This window comes from Pseudochaenichthys georgianus, chromosome 7 (assembly GCF_902827115.2).
Source record: "Pseudochaenichthys georgianus chromosome 7, fPseGeo1.2, whole genome shotgun sequence".
Classification (NCBI taxonomy): Eukaryota; Metazoa; Chordata; class Actinopteri; order Perciformes; family Channichthyidae; genus Pseudochaenichthys; species Pseudochaenichthys georgianus.
In genome coordinates, this window is record NC_047509.1 from 20417887 (window position 1) to 20439139 (window position 21253).

Below are 21253 nucleotides of genomic sequence, written 5' to 3' on the forward strand. Positions count from 1 at the left end.
TACACACGACTAAATGAAAAGGTTAAAATCAATCACAAATCAGGTAACGCCTACATTAATACATTTTCCTTTTATTTCACATTATTTTGGCCTAGTCAGCAGTTATTTTACGGACACTTTAAAGGTGTCAATCTACTTGTGATTGTCAACCTATAGGAAAGGCTAATACAATAATTTGTTGTAGTCTTATTCTGCAAACAAAATTAATATTTGCTATGTTAACATGGTTGTAATACATCTTTTGGTATGGAATTTGGTTGCATGTTACATAATGTAGATTGGTACACCTCGATTTTAGGAAAAATTATAGAACATCTTTGTAGAAATCATTAGAACTAATTTAATTCAACTTATAGTATGCAGCTTTAACCTCATTTTTTGATAATGTAATACATATATATATTTTTTAATTCATTAACGCATTCCCAAATCAGTAAAGATGGGTCCTTGTGTTTTTGCCTGTGTAATTTTACCATGTGCATTTAACTGTGCATAACATTTACCATGAATACATAGTGTTTTCAGATTTTTTAAATGGATGTAATGTAAAGTTACTCCGTTGGACCTTGATGGCGGTCTTCTGATGAAGCCTGATGTGCCACATTTACCCTACACAAAAAGTTGTTATTTTTAGGAGGACTCTGCTTCATAAGATTATGGCATTTGAACAATCAACACAATGTTGTGGTTTGATGTTTAACATCATTTATTTTGATTAGTTACAAAACATAAATAAAATCAACAGTAGAATTAGTTACAATTTACAGAGGCTAAATCACCAGCAACATACTTAATTTTTTCAGGTTTCACTGCCCAAATGTCATTTTATCATTGGTTCCCAGTCATGTCATTTTGGGACTCCCCAGATTTTCGTTGCAATTATTTGTAAATTAATTCAATATGAACTGCAGCTTAGCAGGAACATCTATGCAAGTATGTTATGTATCTAACAGGTTGGTGGCCCATGTTTTATAACTGAAATTACATCAAAAAAATTACCAAAGATTCTCTGAAGACAATCTTGAACTCAGAGGTATATCGATGCAGGGGAGTCCCATGTAAACATAGATGAAAACCAGTGTTTTTTTCTAGTTTCAAATAACCTTATATTTATAATGATGAGAACACCATTTTACAATTTGTACAACCCCATTTCAAAATACAAAAATAATCTTTATCTTTTAGATAACATTTTGGTAACACTTCAAGGACAAAGTCAGCTCTACATCATGAATCATGATCATTAAGCTGTAGCTTGCAGCCAACATGTTAGTATCAGACATGACAGCACATTATCTCCCCTTCACTAAGAATAAACTACATCTCTGTGACAGTTTGGGATGTCTTGAAAATCAATATATTCTATTGTATGCAGTTTCTGAACAACCATACCATTTAGCACAAGCTACTCCTTCTTAACCATTTATGTTTTATTATCTTTGACTCACTTCAGCAATCTTTAACAACCGGTAAGATCTCCTGTTTTCATTGACACGCAATATCTCGATAATTATTAAAACAGAAATGTTTTAATGTACTAATTATACCCAAACGTGTATTATTTCCAGACCATTCATGGTCAAATGCTTGTATGGAGCACTGATAACCCAATAAAATGTACAGTAATATATTAACTGCTGATATATTACTCTGTATCTCTACATCTATAAATAAAGGGTGCAGAAATAGAGGAATGGGACATTTTTTGACCTTTTTCAGTGTGCGTAAAAAAGCACAATTATGGCCCACAGTTCAGCTTCTGAATGATACATTCACACTGACAGAATTGATTTAAGCCTCAATTGTTTACAACTGAAACAAGGAATTTATCCGACGCCACACAAAATAACAAAATATGCAAGTGAGGATGTGACAACGATGTTGGACATCAAGCTTGCGACCGGTATTTGGTCTAACCTTTCACTTGTTTTGTTAAAAGCCCAAAGCATAGGCATAGTAAACATTTTGAGTTGGGTACAGTGACATTTGAGGGGCTACTTTCAATGAAAAGAAACAGGGATGAAATTCATAATGCAATATATACCAAAGGACTTTCACCAAGCTTTGTCACAAAGAAATAATATACACTCACACACCCACAAAAAAAAATGCAGTAATTTTAAAAGGCAATGTGGGAATAACACATGGTCTCCCCGGTCTATAATAACTTGGCAGTTTAATCTTTCTCCTCAGCATGACACCGTGATATACTTTGATATGAGCTCTAACCGAAAGCAAAAATGTCAAATAGGAAAGCAAATGTACTTGCTTGTATGATCACAGTAAGCTGCAAATGGTAGCTTCACGAATATAAAGCAAGTGCACGCACTTTGCATTCTGGCAAGTCATGTTAGTCATAAGGTCATGCAGTCTTGGGCTGAGTGTACCCAGGTCTCCACTGAACATACATGGCATACTTCAATTAGCCATTACAAATGTATCACATCACTCATAGTAAGTTAGAGTGTTTCTATGGTTCAACTGTTGAACATTAAATAATACAAAATGAAGCACATGCTGTACCTTTGAACAACACTGCAACAGTATATTGGTAGCACTATGGTAACGATGGTAGCCAGATAACTTTACCATGCTTTACGGTATAACATGCTATTCGTTTTCTTTTGTTGCCCAATTGAATCACCTTGTGCTGTAGGTCCGCAGTCTTATGTAATAATCATGAGAAGATCCTATCTGCATCCGGTTTTCATCATGTGCTTCTACAAAAATATGTTATGCCTTACAGAAAAATGCATACAATACATGCTGATCAATTTAGATGACCATTACTAATTGCACTTTTAAGATTGATAGTCCTTTCACTGTAAGCAAAGACAAATTAAAACACAGTGTCAAATATGTTCTACCTCTGCTTAGGAAGAGTTCAACTGAGTTGGTTTTAAAACAAACATGAATGTTAATTTGTGTAAAAGGACATAAGGGTTATGTACTTGGATAATCCATAAACACTCAACCACACTCATAAAACGCACACACTCATACATTTAAGAATGTATACATCTCAACACCCAAACATACCATGATTCATAAACACAGCTGTTGTGTTCCATGTTGCCCTCTGTCTGTACATGCTATAATCTATCACGTCTCACATTCACGCCCCATCTCATCCAGAAGTACACTGGAATCCATATAATCATTGCAGTCACTATTCTCTCATACACAGCCACAACTAACAATTCAAATAGATCTGCTTTACATCCTGATCCACGTCACGTTTCCATCTCTTGCACCTTCATATTGACCTCACACTGGTTTCATTTCTGTCCCAGAGGAAGAGTAGAGGTTGGGGGTGTTGGGTGCATTTTGGCACTGGAAGGTAGAGCAGCAGTAGAGCAAGAGGAGGAAGAGGTTGAGGAGGGTGAGGAATAGGAGCATAATTTCTCCCCAGTAGCAGTAGTGCTATCTGCTGGTGCAGCGGAGCCACTGCCAGGCAGTGGGGGTGCAGCCGTGGACACTGGAGATGTGGGCATTTGGGAAGGCAGCAGCGGTTGGCTTTGAGGTGTAGATTGGGGCAGCTGGGTGATGGGCTGTGTCTGTGGTAGAGACTGGGACTGTGTGGGAGTTTGCATCCCGGGCTGCTGGCAGAGTGTAGACTGCTGATAGGTCGCCTGCTGTAGGGGGAGGGACTGATGGAGGTATAAACTTTGTTGCATCGGTGGCACTGTGGCCATGTGCGATTGTGGTGATGGTCCCAGAGAGTGCAAGGTGGAGAGGCTTCCTCCAGCGGTGTAGTGAGGAGGGGTTGCCCTGGGCAGGCCGGCAGGGGTCGGGGATGCCTGGGGATTCAGCTGTGTCACTGGAAACCAACCAGGGGGAACCTGTATGGAAAATAATTCACAGTACAATCATGATATCCATAAAACAATCCCAAACAAATATTTTTTCTATAGTGAGTATTCCTACCTCTGTCGGGTTGCTCCAGCCTCCCAACTCCTGCACCTGCTGAATCTGTTTGATTTGATTAAGTGAAGGTTTGGGCTGGGCGGGGCCCATCGTCTCCTTCGTCCAATCATCAACAAGTTTGTGCAGTTCATCTGTGAATGTGCTTTTCCTAAGAGGGCTGTGATCTGTGGAAAAATGAGGGCATGTATCATAATTGTTCTGTTTAATTTCTGTGTTGTCTTGATTTATCACTGAGAAACTGCACCTCGTTTGGCAGGCAGTGAAGTGCAGTGCTCTGTATTGCAGTAAAGGGGCAGCCTAGTCTGTTCACCACCTGAGAAACTACTTGACTGCTGAATCCCTAGACGGGAGATGTATAGAACAGTCACACAGAGATCAAGCAGTAACAGAAAAAAGAGAAAGCGGGAGAAACATCATCTATAAAAGTGTGTACCAGAGTGTGTGACTCCGTTGTTATCCATGTGAGAGTGAGGCCGCGGTCGGAGCTTGATTTTGGCTGGCCTGGGCCTACGAGGAGAGAGGACAGGGGGTCCCGAGGGAAGAGAAGGGATGCGGGACAGGGAGGCAGGCAGACTCTGCCTTTGGTCTTTGAGGGAACGAAGCTGTTGGTACAGCTCCTGCAGCTCTCTGTTCTGCTGGGACTGAAGGCACACTACCTCTTTGATGTGCCTGTAAAGAAAGAGAGACAAACAGAATAGGAATATAGTAAGAGTTTCAAGGTTTGAGAAAAGAACATGAACTGAAAATGCAAAACAAAAGAGTATTTAAGGGTAAAAACACTTATTATATAGACAAGAAACAACCATAAATGGAAATATAGCAAAATGGAGGTTAAGCTTTGCTCTCCATGACTTACTTCTCTCTGAGCGTGTGTAGTTCTTTTCTCAGGTCTTCATCCACCATCTCACACTCATTATCATCATCATCGTCATCGCTGCTGGCCAGGGGGGAGTGGCTGTGCCCATGACCTCGAGGCAGGTGAGCCATTGCTGGGGTCCTCTTATGCTCATCTCTCTCTCCCTCCTTGGCTCGAGATTTCCTCCTCTCCCTCTCCAGGTCGGGAGACACCGGGGAGCTGTCAGTGTTCCTTTCCGCCTTCCTGGTCTCGGCCTGGCTGACAGAGAAGCGTCCCACTTTCCTGTGCGTGCTCCCATGAGCTGACGGCGCAGCCTTCGGGGGAGAGGACTGGGGAACGGGTGTCACCTGATGGCAGAGGATGTGGGAGATATTAGCTTCCTGTCCGAGCTGCAATGAAGGTTCAGACTGATGAGTGGCAAAGATTAAATCTGTTCTGTTGCTACTACCTGAAATCGTCCTTTGCTTGCATGAGGTGGATTTAGGGGTGGCGCCTCCTTCTCCTCTCTAAGTGCCTGACTGCTGGAACGTCGTTCTGATAAAGAGACAGGGATGAAAAACAAAAAATGGGAGACAAGGACCGACAGGGGCAAAACCACAGAGACACGGGTATGAAGAGAACAAAAAATGACGAGGAACGAACGCAACAAACACAGAAAAATGTACCCGACATGAGACATACAGATGCACACAGATAGACGTGGGACATGAACACAGAGGCACAGTGTTAAAAATCACCCTTCAGTGTCACACATCATTAACTCTGCGACTAACATGACTTGAATGCAGTTCTATGAAATGTGTAACATATGAGTTCTGTGAATGTCATTTGGTAAAATATAAACAAAAGACTGGATAATACATGTTTGTGGATGAAAGAAAATCAATCTTAAGAATGTGTAATGGGCGTGTGGGAAGGGGTGGTAAATGCTTGTGTCATTAAGAAAAATTATAGTAGGCATTTCATAAAAATAACACATAGTGAAATGGCATTTGAATGTTTACAACAGTTTAACCCCACCCACCCACACATCCACTCACTCATTCTCACTGACTCACCATATTCCCACTCATATATCAGACAACAGAGCCCAATATCACATTCCAGATCTGTGCTCTGTTCCAGTGATATTGTTCAGTGTGTTTGATATTTGGGATTACTACATGTGCAAAGTGTAAACATGGATAATAACTGCATAATTTAAAATCAACATTTATATGTATGCAGCCTGATACAAATTAGGGGTCAACTGATTTGTTTTTTTCAGGGGCGAGAGCGAGACAAGGCTGATTATTCATCAAGGAGACCAATAACCTTGTTTTTGCAACTTCGGTTGTGATTGTGTTGTTGATTTCAACTACAACAATATCTGCAGCATTGTATAAAACACTGATTTACTTGCAGCTTTAGTCTGCATTAGCTGCACCAGAGCCAATGTAGTGGATTTATTTTCATTTGTTTATTTGAAAAATAACTATTCTTGTAAATGCTTGATATCCCAGATGATTATCGGTTGACCCCTTATTTTAGTGTTACTTACAGGCAACGGTCCATTATTAGTCAGCTGTGCGGAACATAACATGTGCTCATGCATGTGCACTCTCAGAAAAGGCGCTACGCTATTGCTTATCATATTAAACATATAAACAAAAACACATGCAGGACGGCTGAAATAATTGTCAGCGTGACAGCTGTTACAGCTGTGAGAAATGCCTACCCATGTACAAGATAACCTTATAAGCTCTGGGAAATGTGCACAATATAGCCTAGAAATAATAACTTTAATCTGCATATTTATACAGTTAATGCTAATTGAATCATGGTATATAGCATAGTCTCATGGAGACATGCTATACTGTAGGAGCTGACACAGAAGGCGACACATTTTCTAAATGTAAACTGATGACACAATATCAGTTTAGCAACTAAGCATCTTTCTTATATGTGTAATGAGGTGAGTTGCCCGGTGCTGTCTACACTGAGTCAGCAGGTGGAGGTGAGATGGTTGCTGCTGGCTGTGCTTGCAGACTCGTGGCAGAAATATGAAGGGAAATGTCACGGCAAAGGCACAGCTGGGCTTTACTCCAGAGCCAACCTCTTCCTACACTGTGCCAATCTTCCACCCTCCTCTACTCTCGTCTGTTCTCGCCCCAGGGTGAGCAACCCATGCAAAAGGAAAGATTGCCAAGAAAATAAAATTAAGCAAAAAGAATTTTAGAAAAGAAGGGAAACAAAACAATAATGCATGTAGTGATGTCAACACTAACATTACATAGATTGTCTATTGTCACATTAAAATATACAAAAACAGGATTATTTAGCTGTCAACATTAACATCCTTTAACATTAACAGTAATTAATTCCTGTTGGTTACAAAAGTTATTTTACTATGTTAAAACTAGTACTAGATATTAGATTTACGACCATGTCCCAACATCCCATTCTCTCTCTCTCTCTCTCGCTCCCTGAGAGGACGCTACCTTGCTGGACTCTGGGCTTCTTGAACAAGCTGGCGGAGTGGCGCAGTTTGCACGCCCAGTTTTTGAATTTGCGAGTCCAGGATTTCTTGCTAACAGGATTTCTGATACTAGGACATGTCAGGTTTAGGCCAAAATATCCACCTCCTGCATTGTGCTTCTGCTGTCCATGCCGGAGGGGGATCGGGTGCTGATTGGGGGGCCACGATGCGTCTCCAGTGGTACTGGTGTCAGAGTGTGGGCGTACAGCCTAGAACAGTTAAGACAATTAAGAGTGGCTGCATGGAGTTGAGACGTTCAAAACGGAGAGACACACAAACATGTCAAAACAACAAATGTAACAAACAGCTTTAGACAGCAATACACTGACATTTACTAAATAAAATAATGTACATTTAGTATAGCGAAGACAAATTTGATAGAGAATGTTCGCAAAATGTTTCACTCACAAGAATGGTTGGTTCTCCTGGTACGGGTGGACGCTGGCGCCCGACAGACTCATCCTGATTGGGAGGAAGGAGAGAGGCAGGCGGGGTGGAGGAGGCAGAGGTGGAGGGGAGAGATGGGCCAGGCTGGTGCTCCACTGGGCCTTTCTCTGCAAAATAAACTGCTTCTGAGGAAGGTATTTCTCCTCTGCAACCCCTCTCTGGGTCAGGGGAGGTGGATGAGGAACGGGAGGTTGTAGAGGAGGTAGAAGAGGATGAGGAGTGAGGAGAGGTATTTGAGGAGGAGGCAGGTTGGGGGAAAGAGTAGTGGCGAGACAGTGGCTCAGATGACTCGTCTCCTCCTGCTGACATGGAGGCAGCTGATGTAGGTCCAGAGGCCAGCGCCGCCCCGCTGCTGTACTCCTGATACAACAAGTTCCTCAGCTTCTCATCCAGGGTCTTTATGCGGTTGTCCACAAATTCAATTTTGGGGGGGCCCTCACTGTCTGACTCAGCCACGGAGGAAGGCTGAGCGGGAGATGGTGTCATCGTGAGGGAGAGTGTGGGTACGGGTGCATCAGAGCTCAGATTGAGAGGCGGCAGAGAGGATTCAGAGGAAGGGGGGAAATTCGTAAAGTAGCTGCATGTGTCTTCTGTGAAACTTGTCTCTCCTGTAGAAACCTCTGACTCTGACATCTGTAAAGAGGACTGCTTCGTCAGGGAAAACTGCTGCTGTTTCTGCGGTGTGTCCATCACTTTAACCGCTTCTTGTTGCTGCTCAGTGTGTTGCTGCTGTATATGCTGGTGTGACAACTCAGCAGGGATTTGTGTTTGTTGTGGAATCTGCTGTTGTGGTATCGGGCTAACATTTAGCTGGGCCTGTTGTTGAAGAAACTGTTGACTAATTGACACAGGCAGCATTTGGCTGTGATCTGGATTTGAAGCTACATAATCCATAAATATCTGCTGTTGCTGTTGTTGCTGTTGCTGCTGTTGCTGCTGTTGCTGCTGTTGCTGTTGTTGCTGCTGTTGCTGTTGCTGCTGTTGCTGTTGCTGCTGCACCATGTGCTGTTGCTGTAAGTGCATTGTCTTTTGTAGGTGTAGCTGCTGCTGTTGATCAATGGCAGCCTGCTGTTGAGGCAATGCAGCAGCTTGGGTTGCCACTACTTGCTGTTGTAGCGCAGGCTGTTGCATCACCTGTTGGGTATACTGAGGTGTTTGCTGTTGAGGAAGGGCTTGTTGGGTCTGCTGCGGGGGACTAGGTGGCAGAAACTGCTGCAGAGGCACAGACTGTTGCAACACCTGCACATCAGTCAGCTGTATTTGTTGCTGCATTAGTTGCTGATGTAGTGGCTGCTGGAGTGACTGCTGCATCTGCATTTGCTCTGGATACACTGGATGCTGCTGTTGCTGTGGTGCTGCCTGCTGTATCTGTTGTTCAAGCTGCATTGCCTGCAGTTGCTGTTGAACTACCGGAACCTGCTGCTGTAACGCAGGCTGTAGTTGTGCCTGTGGTTTTTGTGGGGATTGCTGAATGAGCATTTGCTGATGCTCCATGCCAAGTAAGCTTACCGCAGAAGAGGACACCGCTGCAGCAGGAGGAGGGGAGCTGAAAGAAGTTGAAGATTGGTCCGCTGCAGGGACACATGACCTTGTAGCAGTTAGCAATGTATCCCCCATACTCTGACCTGTGACAGTAGAGCAACCATTGCTTCCAGGAGAAGCAAGGACATCTTGGAGAATGGTTATGGGTGTGGGAGACATGACAGTAGGGGCAGTGGGGGGGTTTGCAGCAGGTATTGCTATGGATGAGGGAACACTTGCAATTTGGTCAACAGAAGCTGAGGTTAGGATTGGCCGTTCAAAACCACCTGAAGCAGTAGCGGGGACAGAGGATTTAAGAGTGGAGGCTGGTGCTGAGATGCTTTCAGGGGCAGTGGGGTAAAGAGCCGGCGGAGCAGTGCTTGAGGGGGCAATGGAGGCAGGGGCAGAGGCAGTGGAGACAGGAGGGGAGGTGGCAGAAAGGGCGGGGCAGGGGGGAGAAGCCAGTCCGGTTATGGACTCCAGACTGTGGGATCCTTCACTTTCTACAGGCGCACATGAGAGGAACACATGGTTAGTTCTTGTTATGCTGTCATGTCAGTCATGTAAATAGGCAGCATTACAATTAAACCCAGAGCTCACCTCTCTCTGTTTGAGGAGACAGAGGAGTCCTCATCTCTTCAGATGTAAGTGGTGTATCTGCTCCGGATAGAGAGTCTCTGTGGCGAATAGTCTGATTGATAAAGAAGCGCCAGCGTCCCACTGGGGAGGAATGGGGCACTGCCTCCACTGAAAAGCATATACGTATTTTCCTAGTTAGAACAATTTATAGAAGATACAGATTTATTTTATTTTCTAGTGCGACTTTTTTGTGACTAAAAAAGCATTTATTCATAACTCACTTGAAGAACTAGTCGGAGTGCTCACAAACAACTGGTCAGTTGATCCAGTCTATTGAAGAATAGAGATTATAAATAATTATTATTCAAAAACAGAAACATTACAGAGGAGAGAAGGTGTGAGATTCAAATATGGATATCAACATACCTGTGAATGTGTTTGAAGAATTTCGTGAGCTTTCTTGACTGTGGCTCTAAGCTCCTCAACAAATGTGTCTTTCTCTACATCAAGAACAAAGTCCTCCTCTACCTACAGACACAATGCAATCAGACAGCATTAATAAAAACATACAATGAATATTTTTTAGAAGCAATACGTTATAAATACATGAGCGGCCTACCATGTAATCTGCTATATCCTCTGCTGCATCCCCTTCGGTGTCAAATTTAAATGTTACCATCTTGTTGGTATGGGTTTCCAACTGGCATTCCACCATATTGTCCCCACTGCCTGACACCTGGGAAGGACATGATACATCAACATTATCTTGGTTTAGTTTTCAAAACATTATAGTATACATGAATTCAGCACATATGCAAGGGGTTGCCTTTTTTTACCTGGAGCATGCTCAGTTGAAACTGATGTGAAACTTTCTCAGACTTCTGACCGGAAGCTCTTCCTTGCATCTTTAACTTATCTAACTTCCCATTGGCCATGAGCTGAAGGGTTTCCTCTCCATTAGCTGGAACAGACCTGTGTGTGGTAAGGTAAAAGGGTGGTTTACACATCATGATGCAAAATACCCTTAGCACGTACCGTACATCTCTGAAAATATGTATATGTGATGCATATATTTATTATCAACATGATACATTTAAGCATTTTATATCACACACAAACACATCCGGATGTATTATTCATGTTGACCACTACACTGTGGGTATGGTCAATAGGGGCTAACAATAAGAAATATGTAAAACTAACCTAATGCGATATTAATATTCTATCTAACTAGTCTAACCACTATTCTGACACTGAAAAATGTGTTTGCTGATTATGCCATTATTTCCATTGGCATCCCCTATAACATACAACATGTAAGAAAGGCTCAGGATACAAATACAGAACTATTTGTCCCCAATGTGTTTACACTTTCAGAAGACTGATTGCACTTAATGTCTTGAGCCGTTTTCAGACTAAGGCATTTGAAAGTTCTCAGTATCAGCACTACGACAGTGTTTTATCTTGACGGATTGACATGTTGAATGATTTGATATGCAACAACTATTATGTAGAAATAGCACGATAAGAGACATACCCTGAAGAAGGATGATGTTCTGTAATAGACAGGTATGGCCCATCCTGTAGAGTAAAATGAAAACAAGCACAGGTGTATGCAGACACAAAGAAAAGAGAAATAACACCATTAGCATATGAGATCCAAGTAAGGCTAGAATGTAATAATGAACATTTCATCTAATAACACATGCACGACTCTATAAATATACTTATGTTTAAAGATTAAACACTGGCTAGTTTCAAACCAAAAGTCAAAGTGTTTTCAAATAAGTAGTTAGTAGTACACTCAATCATTCTGCCAGTATGTCAGCAAAGTATAATTATTTGTAATCAACTCTCATTCTTCCTGTACCTGAGCAATGCCCAACAGGGTAAGGTCACAGTCTTGCAGCGAGGCTTGGGGCAGTTTGGGGGCATTAGAGTCAAGCGATTGTAGAGTAGTGACAGGCAGAGGGGAGGTGGGTATAAAGTCGGCCTGCCCTGGTAGGGTTATCTTGGCTGCTGGAGGAGATGTAGGCAGCTCTGGCAGAGGGGCAGCAGCAGGAGGGTGGGATGGCAGGAAAGGGAGAGATGGTAGTGATGTTGGGGGATATGAGGTATGAGAGGGGTTGAGGGGCGTTTGTTGTGCAGTAAAGACAGCATGGGGTAGAACGGGCTGTTCAGCAATAGGTATCCCAGTGCGTGTTTGAGTGTGAGAATGAGCCTGTGTCTGAAGGTGCGTCTGTGTCTGGGAGTGGATTTGGGCCTGAAAGCTGGTTTGTGTGTGTGTGTGAGCTGGCAGCATCTGCTTGGCTTGGTGCTGCGGAGACGGGGGGGCGCCTGCCACGAGATGACTGTAGATGGGCAGGGACTGGGGCTCTGCAACATTACAGGTGCCTGTTTGTGCAGAGAGATGGCTCACCAGATATGAAGCAGGTGGACCCTGTGGGGGCTGCAGACTCTCATCAAGGGGCATCCCAGCCTGTTTTATAGGAGAAGGTTGCTGGATGGGCGTTGGGATTGGCTGAGCCAGTAACTGAGCCTGTGGAGGAGGTGGAGCCAGTGGTTGCTGCGCTTGAGAAAGTTTATGTAGCTGTGTCTCGTATTGCACAGCAGACTGAGGCATGGGAGGCTGGGAGATGGACTGAAGGACTGAAGGGTCTCCTGGGAGCTGCTGCTGGGCCTGGACAGTATAGGCCTGTCCAATCTGTTGCACAGGATGAGGAGTGGTGACAAAGTTTGCAGGGTCAACTATGGAACTGTGACTAGTAGTACTTCCAACACTTCCAGCTGAGCTAGGAGACCGAATCATCTGCTGATATAGCAGTACTGGAACTTGCTGCTGCTGCTGCTGCTGCTGCTGCTGCTGCTGCTGCTGCTGCTGCTGCTGCTGCGCAATATGAGTTACATCCTGTTGTAAAGGTGGCACAGCTTGGTGGGTCGGCTGAGGGAAATACTGATGGGTCAAAAGGCCAGCAGTCGTGGCCTGAGCATGTGTCTGGCAAGGTGGCTGGCCTTGAGTCTGTTGCTGGAGCTGGGGCTGCATGAGCACAGGCATTTGAGCATTTTGCTGAACAAGAGGCTCATGCTGGATCTGACTGGGAATTGGAGCCATTACAGCTGGAGGCTGGATAGTAGCTTGGCTCTGTTGGCTCATCATCTGAATGTCCACAGTTGGCTGTTGGGACTGGATCACCTGGGTCTGTGTGAGGGCGGCAGGTCCTGGGTAACTAGTGTGTAAAGGTATTTGCTGGGTCTGGATGACGTGATTCTGTCCCTGGATCAGTGCTGCAGGAGCAGGTACTTGGGCGTCCATCATAGCCTGAGTGGCTTGTACTGTGGACTGGGTGATAAATTGGACTGGGACCTGGTTCTGGGGATGAGCCTCACTCTTTCCTTGCTGGGTAAGGACTTGAGCTGGGAAACCAGCAGGCGTCTGGACAGGGACGTGAGTAGTCTGAAGGGCCATGGGGACCTGGGCCTGCGGGACAAGTTGAGCCTGGTGCTGGATTATCTCAGTGGCTGGAGCTCCGACTGAGGTATTAGCCTCCATTAATGCAGCGTGATGCTGAGGTTGGGCAACAAATGCTTGCTGCTGCTGCTGCTGCTGGATCATTGCTGCTTGCTGTTGTGTGAGAGCAGAATGAGACGTAAACTGGGGGGCGTTTGGTTGTGGGACACACACGTGCTGCATATCGGTTGGATGCATCTGAATATGCTGCTCACTGTTGCTTTGAGGAATAGAGACAACTTCCGGTTGCTGAATGATGGCTGCTTGGTGCTGCTGCTCCTGAATCTGATGCTGTATCAGAGCCTTTTGATGTAATCTCTCCGCTTGTTGTTGTTGTAGCAAGAATTGTTGCTGACGCTGTTGCTCTAACTGTTGTTGCAACAGAGCTTGCTGCTGCTGCTCTATCTGCTGTTGGAGTTGCACTTGTTGCTGCTCATGTTGCCGCTGCTGAAGCTGAGCCTTCTGTTGTAGCTGTTGCTGTTGTAATATAGCCTGCTGTTGCAGATGCTGATGTATTAGTGCTTGTTGTTGTTGTTGTTCAATTTGTCGGAGTAAGGCTTGCTGCTGCAACTGTTCCTGTTGCGCCTGCTGTGGTTGCTGCTGCAATACAATTTGTTGCTGCTGTAGTCCACTTTGATGTTGCGTCTCTGGTTCCTTTTGTATTCCAGATTGGCTGTGTCCAATTTGTTGAAAAACCTGACTCTGTGGCTGCTGTAAAAGAGGTTGCTGTTGTTGTTGCTGCTCTAGCTGTTGTTGTAAAAGTGTGTGTTGTGGTTGCTGTTGTTGAATAAGACCTTGCTGTTGCTGCTGCTCTTGGTGCTGTTGAATAAGAGCTTGCTGTTGCTGCTGCTCTTGGTGCTGTTGAATAAGAGCTTGCTGTTGCTGCTGCTCTAACTGTTGTTGTAAAAGTGTTTGCTGTGGTTGCTGTTGTTGTATAAGACCTTGCTGTTGCTGCTGCTCTTGGTGCTGTTGAATAAGAGCTTGCTGCTGTTGTTGATCCAACAATTGCTTCTGAATAAGTGCTTGCTGCTGCTCCAGTTGATGTTGTTGTAGTTGGGCCTGCTGTTGCTGCTGCTGTTGAAGCAGTGCGTTTTGATGTTGCTGATCAAGCTGTTGTTGGACGTACGTCTGATGTTGCTCAAGCAGTAAAGCTTGTTGCTGATGAAGCAGAGTGTGCTGAAGCTGTTGTTGCATTTGCGGTTGACTCATTGTCTGTTCACGCAGATCCCCTGTTGGCTGCTGTGGGTAGGTCTGAGGTAGCTCCCCTTGCTGTGGTAATGACATCGCTCGCTGCTCCATACCTGGATGTGTAGGTAAAACCTGCTGCTGAGGAGCTGTGTTGACCGGCTGCTGTACATGTATCTGCTGCGGGGGTTCATGTTGACGTTGAACAGCCATAGCTGGAAGGCTCTGTGGATGATGATCCGTTTGTGGCTGCGGTGCACTAACTTGTTGTTGTGCGATCAGAGCGGCCTGGGCCTCCATTTGCTGAAGCGACTGGTGCTGCTGAAGGGCGGAGGTCTGGGGATCCATCGCTATCTGTTGTTGTTGGACAATAGTCTGCTGAGGGATCATGACAGGCTGCGTTTGCTGGGGTGCCGCATGGGGAATGATGTCAGTGAGCTGCATGGGAGTGGCAGAGGGTTGGGTCTGCTGAGCGAGGGGCACAACGGCCCCCCCTAGTCCAGCAGGATCATTGACTGACATGGATGTAGTGAGGGCATTATTGGGTGCTTGTGGGGAAACAGGAGGTATGTATGACTGTGAGGGGGCCAGTGTCCCATGGGGAGTGGCAGTTTGAAACACATCTGATGGGAATGTTTGTGACTAATCAGTGATAATGACAGAATGATGATTGGTGTTGAAAGAAGAGGGAAAAGAGAGGGGTAGAAGAATTAGGTAAGAATAAGCTTTGGTAAGAAGCATCAATTATAAACAAAGTTAATTGTATTACAATTTGTTTTAACAGGGTTCCCCACAGTGTTTTATAGCACAAGTGGGCTGTAAATCACCTGAAATATAGACTTCACATCTAAAGTAAGAAGAGTTACAGAGCTTCTCTGGGGTATATAAAAACCTCCATGTGTTAATCTGTGCCCTGAGGATTATAATCCAAGAGCACGCAACACTTAAGTACAACTTGCCCATGACACTTCAGAGCCTACATACATTTAAATAAATAATACAAATGTACTGCTAATGAAGGGTTGTTGTGAAATATACATTTATTTGCCTCTTTAAGAAAAATAAACATACCGTATTAAATTGATACCATAGTTAAATGCCTAGAAGTACTATAAATGTACTATTTGGTACTACTGATACGTTCTCTTTAGAGATATTATAGTGAAATAACAGCATATTAGATGCTACAGGGAACAGTAAGGTCATATTTAATGTATTGACGTAAATATTCAATGGATTACAATATGTGCACACAGATTGTCAATTTGAGGATTTACAGATAAACAAATCCATTATTTTCTACCATGTGACACCAGCGGGGTTCTGTAAAAAGTTAATACCAACACCGAAGTAAAGCATTAAACCTTGGGTGAAAAGAAGAGAGGCAACCAGATGTAAGAGTATATTTAATTAAATAAAGTATTAGTACATTACACCTTTCCCCTACTACTAACTAATCTCCTGGGGGAAACCCTGTACAGCAAACAGTCAAATGGGCAATCTCAGATGATTATGAGGATGGTGTGTGGCTGGTTAAGTAGTTATTTGAGGGAAAATAACCCAAAATGTGATGGAACAATAGCTCTAACTCTTGTAACAATAATGCTAAATGTTGTAGCCGGTGTGTAAATATGACTTTCATTTTAATACGTATTAGTATGATCACCATTATCACCTGAAAATATTGTTGAGGGACACTTTGTGATACCTGTGGAACCATGGTGCTGGGCTGAAGAAACGTCTGACCGACGGGTCCGCCTCCACTTTGGCCTACGGACATGCTGGAAAAACCAACACTCTGACCAATAGGCACATGGGGAACACTTCCACTCTGGAGTGAAAGAAAAATAAGTAATAAACAATGTGATTCAAACAAAGATTTTGGTGGAATTTATAAACGAGAAGAGTGTAGACGTACGGATGCAGCAGGGGGCAAAGTGTGGGTGTATGATTCCCCTTGCTGAGAGTACGCCTGGCTCTGTGCACTCGTACAAGATTCACAGCTGACAGACCCGATGCTCTCACCTTTGGAGTGAAAGACAATTTTAACAAAGAAGGAATGTACAAATGCATTACCTCATAGCTAGGGCTGTCCTGAATAGTTCAAATTGATTCAAATTTCAAACACAGTTGCAGAAAAAGATAAGGCACATTTATACCAATCCCAATATTATTGGTTTTATTGGTTTTATTGGTATTTTAGTCCAAAAGCCAATATATACTAAACAAAGATAGATGTAATCATTTCCAAAATTCACCAACGACAGGGTGATCTTGCAGCAATCTAATAGTGCCGTGGATTACGTTTAAATAACCACAAGAACAAAAACAACAATGCTATTATACTCGTTTTTTTAACTTGTATGTTAAGGCTTCGCTTGGCACTCCAATAAGACGTGCTCGATTTCATACCAAAATCAACTGTAAAAAGGAGCAATCGCCAGCTTCAAGCATTTTAAAATTGCTGACAAAAATCCCCCCAGAAATTTGAAAAAAACTGCCAGTAATTAAAACTAAAGATTTCTTTAAAGACGTTTTATTTTTTACATTCAAAAATGTATTCAGAAAACAGAAGCGTTGAATGTCAAGAAGATTACATCATGTGTAGCCCTTCTCATGCAAGCACAACTGGCCATTGCATTTCATCTTAAAAGGGGCATACTCTACCTGGCAAACCAAGGGCTGTCCCACTGAAAATGTGTTGCTGCCTGACATGCTGGTCCACTTCAGGCAGCTCCTCTGACTCCTGCCCTCCTCCGGTCTGACCAGCTGCCCCTGGCCCCAGTGAGGACGGGCAGGATGGATGAGAAAAGCTGCAGGAGGTGACAGCGGCGTCTCTTTTTTCTTCTAGCTCCTGCTGCTGCTGGAGGAGCTGCTGCTGTCGGCGCTCTCGTGACTTTTTGATCAGATTAACTCGATCCCGGATGGATTTACCCACAACCTTGGCATCACTCTCATGGAAGAATCCTGACTTTACCTGAGAGTGAGAGAGCGGGAAGGAGAGAGAGAGGGAGGGGGGGAGTGAGATATATATATATATATATATATATATATAAATGACTAGAGGTAGGCTGAGGGAATCTAGGTCAGAAGGAGGTGCCTTGGAATGGCTGATAAATGAGCTGAAGGATTTCCCTCAGCTGATCTTCCTGCAAGCTTTGAAGCACGAAAGCCTTTCCCCAGTCTACCTATCCCACACTGGGCCCTCACATACACTCCGGTTCTACTAGTCAGGTCTGATTTGTCCATGTGTCTCACCATCTCTAGAGCCACTTCCTCAGCGCTGTCGTTCTCCAGGTCATAGCTGAACTCGATGGCCTCGTTGTCTTTGTGCTTCCCCTTTAGCTTCTTAGGATCTTCCACCCATATCCGGAGAGCCAGACAGTCCTGGGTGTCCGAGTCCTCCTCTGCCAGCTCCACCCGGACCCCTGTGTCCTCCCCAAAGAACGCGTGGTTCAGGAGGTCTCGGACGGAGAGCCTGTCAAGGGAGAGACAACAAAAGTGGTGAAACAGGCGCGAGCATGTTTTATGATCCAAGTCTGGAATTCTTCATGATGAGACAGCGCAGTCTGTCACGTTATCAAAGTCAAAGCCTGTTTACCTCTGGCTCTGATTCTGGCGTATGCAGCATTCAATGATCTCTTTGATCTCTGGATCTTTCACTTTATCAAAGCTGGCTGGCTTTATACCCTGCAGGAAAAGAAAAGTGCAATTACTTCACAGGAAATTATGGATTTCTAAACAGATGCAACACAGTATTATTAGTATTAAACTATTTGCAGATTTAGATTCAAGTGTAGGATTTATTTCAAATCATTTCAACTCAAAATGTTGTGAAAAAAATCACTATTCATAACTCGTAATTTTTTTGACAAAACAAAATATGACTTTATGTACCTCAATAAAAGCTTTCAATGTCAAAAATGACATTTGTGACATTTAAATAAACAACTAAACTTTGAGCTTTGCACATGTCATTACTACATACAGTATGTGCTGAGTTTGTATGAGAGTAAGACAGTCAAAGACACTCACACTTGTTACTTTGCGATATATCTGAGCAGCATTCTGGCACTCAGAGTAGGGGTACTCTGAAGTGGCCATCTCCAGCATGCACATCCCAAAGGCGTAGACATCCACAGACTCATCGTAGTGCTCCTCGTACATCTCTGGAGCCATGAACTCCGGAGTTCCTGTTTAGAAAATACAGTGGTTCCCAGTCTATTACGAGCTGGAAAGCTTAAAACTGTTTCACCTCTATCACTTTTTACAATCTGTATTTACTCTCACACAACTCAATGTTCACAGAGCACTAATGCCCCAAAGTCGACGAAAGAAGGAAGACTCTGATAACAATCTTCCTGCGATTGCCTTTGCTTCCTGAGTTAAACTTCATTGAGCTAAATGGTACTCATGGTGCATTGCTTAAGTTGGTTCCCACAGACAACATCTCATCAGTGCTCTCTGTTTACATTAAGTGCTGCCCACATGGATTTTAAAGTGACTCTGTCAAGAATAATCAATACCTCCAGGGCGATGATTGCCTCTGTAACATTGCTGAATGCAGGGGAAAATACATTTAAAGGCCATGACTCAGTTTGCTTATACAACCACTACATTCCTTGCATTGTTCAGGGAAGTACGTGGTCCACTTCTGTAGCTTACCTATGACACTCTTAGCAAAGGAGGTCCGCATAAGAGTGGCCAGTCCCAGGTCTCCTATCTTGACCGAGCCTGTGGGGCCTGTTATGAAGATGTTGTCACACTTGAGGTCCCGGTGGACTATCGGAGGAGTCCTAGTGTGAAGGAAGTGAAGGCCCTTAAGGATTTGCCGACACCAGCTCCTCAGGACCTTGGGTTTCATCACCTTGAAGCGCTTCAGGTATCTGGTCAAAAAGAGACAAAGCAGGATTTTGTAGTCAAACTAAAAAACACTAGCTGCTACTTGGTGATGCCATGACATGTCTGAAAATGTAAAACGGTGTATTGGTATTATACCATTTTATGTCACAGTGAGCTGGAGCTGAAAATAGTTATAAGGAGGTTTGTCTTACGTTTTAAGTGTTCCTGAAGTCATGAGTTCGGTGACCAGTACGATGCACTTCTTGCCGCGGAGCGCTGACTCCCAGGAATCATAGAAGCGGACGATGTTGGGATGCTGGAGCCCCTTCAGCATCTCCGCCTCCTCCTTGAAGCGCTGCTGCTCCGCCTTGGTCAGCTTGCGGTCCTGAAGTGAGAGGAAAACACAGAGTTATACGGCATGAAGGTTAACTTTCCAAGAGCTTTAGAAATACTGTCTCTTATACCCGGGCTGTTGATTCCATCATTGCAAAAACTGCTTAATTTGTTTCCATAAGTTTTACGAGAACGATAAACACCACGAGGCTCCCTGACTCTACACACCCATGACTGTGAACTAACACCTGCTACCACTAGATGGTGCTAGCAATGAAGGGTTGCAGCCGTGCTGAGACAACACCCTTATCTTGGCTTAATAAAACACATTTCTACTGCATCTGCCACACATCCCCAGTATGGCGGACCAGAATGCAGACAGAAAACCCATTCTCTTGCATAATTAGCATCCCACAGGAAAAGGAACAGACACAGCCATGGACTTGTCCCTCTCTTAAAACACTGGTGCATTGGTTATTTATAAGATCTAAGACTCATACTGTACATGTTCTGCAGTAATACAAAACAGGTATTTTTTTGGGTTATCTCCACGTATTACTTGTTTTCTGAAAACAGTGTTATTCAGTTTTCTTCACCCTGTGGGGCTCTTCCTAATACCTGCTTTTTTCAGATAAAAATACACATATCATTCATTAAGCTCTATATATAATATCAAGTCAACAGGAAATTGTACTTATGAATAAGCATGTAGTGTGCTGATGATACAATATTGAAGAATCAAGCACAAGTGCAAAATCAAAACATTTTACAGTGGAGAAAAGTGTGTATTTTAAGACTTGCCACAAGCATCTGTTCTAGTTTGCTTTTTTAAATGGGTGCGAACAACAAAGCACTTCAGATCTGTGGTTTTTATTGTTGACCTTTTGAACTGTGAGGAAATGTGTGTGGAAGAGTTTGATTTCAAGAAAAGAGTACAGTTCAATGCCATGTGTTTACATTTATAAATCAGCTACCTTCAATTAGAAAAGGAAATAAAGGAAATAAAAATAAAGACTGTGTCTGACTCGATAACGGCCAGAGGGTCGGATGGCAGCCATTGTTATGTCACAAACAGACCCACCTATAAATAGAAATCATCCTAACATTGCACACTGGCTTTCCACTGATCGATTCTATTGATATTGAGCTTTTTGCTGTACACACATGTACCCCAAAGAGAGGCGGTGTACTGCAGATGCTTGGCCACAAATAAACAGAGTTCCATGGAATGCAGTTTATCTGTTGCTACATCTATCTCAACGTATTATGTATTATATTATATATTATGTGTCTAGCATACACTGGTTTATTGTTCCTCTGCTTCTCTTCCCCTGTGTCTGTGTTTTATCTTCTCAGAAATCTTTTCCTCTCTGTCTCTATACTGGTAACAAGTGTCCTTTTTTGGAAGTAATCTCCGTCCCCTCTCAACAGGGAGGTAGCATCAACAAAAAGGCTGCTCCTCATTGTACTGTTAAGGCTAATAATAAGTTAACCAGGCTATGTCGCTTCTCTCACTCCTTCAACACTAACTACCTAT

General features: G+C 43.6%; 1 protein-coding gene across 1 annotated transcript in view; it reads right to left on the reverse strand.

Annotated features, from left to right (window-relative positions):
• Nucleotides 1-750: 750 nt before the first annotated feature.
• The window catches only part of wnk3 (WNK lysine deficient protein kinase 3), a 29402-nt gene continuing 8899 nt past the window's right edge, over nucleotides 751-21253 (reverse strand). Inside the window, exons 2-24 of the mRNA XM_071203583.1 lie at nucleotides 19596-19768; nucleotides 19207-19427; nucleotides 18577-18734; nucleotides 18143-18231; nucleotides 17800-18019; nucleotides 17209-17518; nucleotides 16460-16566; nucleotides 16217-16372; nucleotides 11719-15183; nucleotides 11386-11429; nucleotides 10685-10820; nucleotides 10468-10584; nucleotides 10275-10376; nucleotides 10130-10178; nucleotides 9870-10016; nucleotides 7710-9772; nucleotides 7264-7510; nucleotides 5232-5317; nucleotides 4784-5130; nucleotides 4361-4596; nucleotides 4172-4267; nucleotides 3928-4091; nucleotides 751-3842 (exon numbers count right to left, since the gene is read on the reverse strand). Of these exons, the coding sequence (XP_071059684.1) occupies nucleotides 3279-3842; nucleotides 3928-4091; nucleotides 4172-4267; nucleotides 4361-4596; nucleotides 4784-5130; nucleotides 5232-5317; nucleotides 7264-7510; nucleotides 7710-9772; nucleotides 9870-10016; nucleotides 10130-10178; nucleotides 10275-10376; nucleotides 10468-10584; nucleotides 10685-10820; nucleotides 11386-11429; nucleotides 11719-15183; nucleotides 16217-16372; nucleotides 16460-16566; nucleotides 17209-17518; nucleotides 17800-18019; nucleotides 18143-18231; nucleotides 18577-18734; nucleotides 19207-19427; nucleotides 19596-19768 (9297 nt within the window). The 3' untranslated portion in view covers nucleotides 751-3278. The remainder of the gene's footprint in view (nucleotides 3843-3927; nucleotides 4092-4171; nucleotides 4268-4360; nucleotides 4597-4783; nucleotides 5131-5231; nucleotides 5318-7263; nucleotides 7511-7709; nucleotides 9773-9869; nucleotides 10017-10129; nucleotides 10179-10274; nucleotides 10377-10467; nucleotides 10585-10684; nucleotides 10821-11385; nucleotides 11430-11718; nucleotides 15184-16216; nucleotides 16373-16459; nucleotides 16567-17208; nucleotides 17519-17799; nucleotides 18020-18142; nucleotides 18232-18576; nucleotides 18735-19206; nucleotides 19428-19595; nucleotides 19769-21253) is intronic.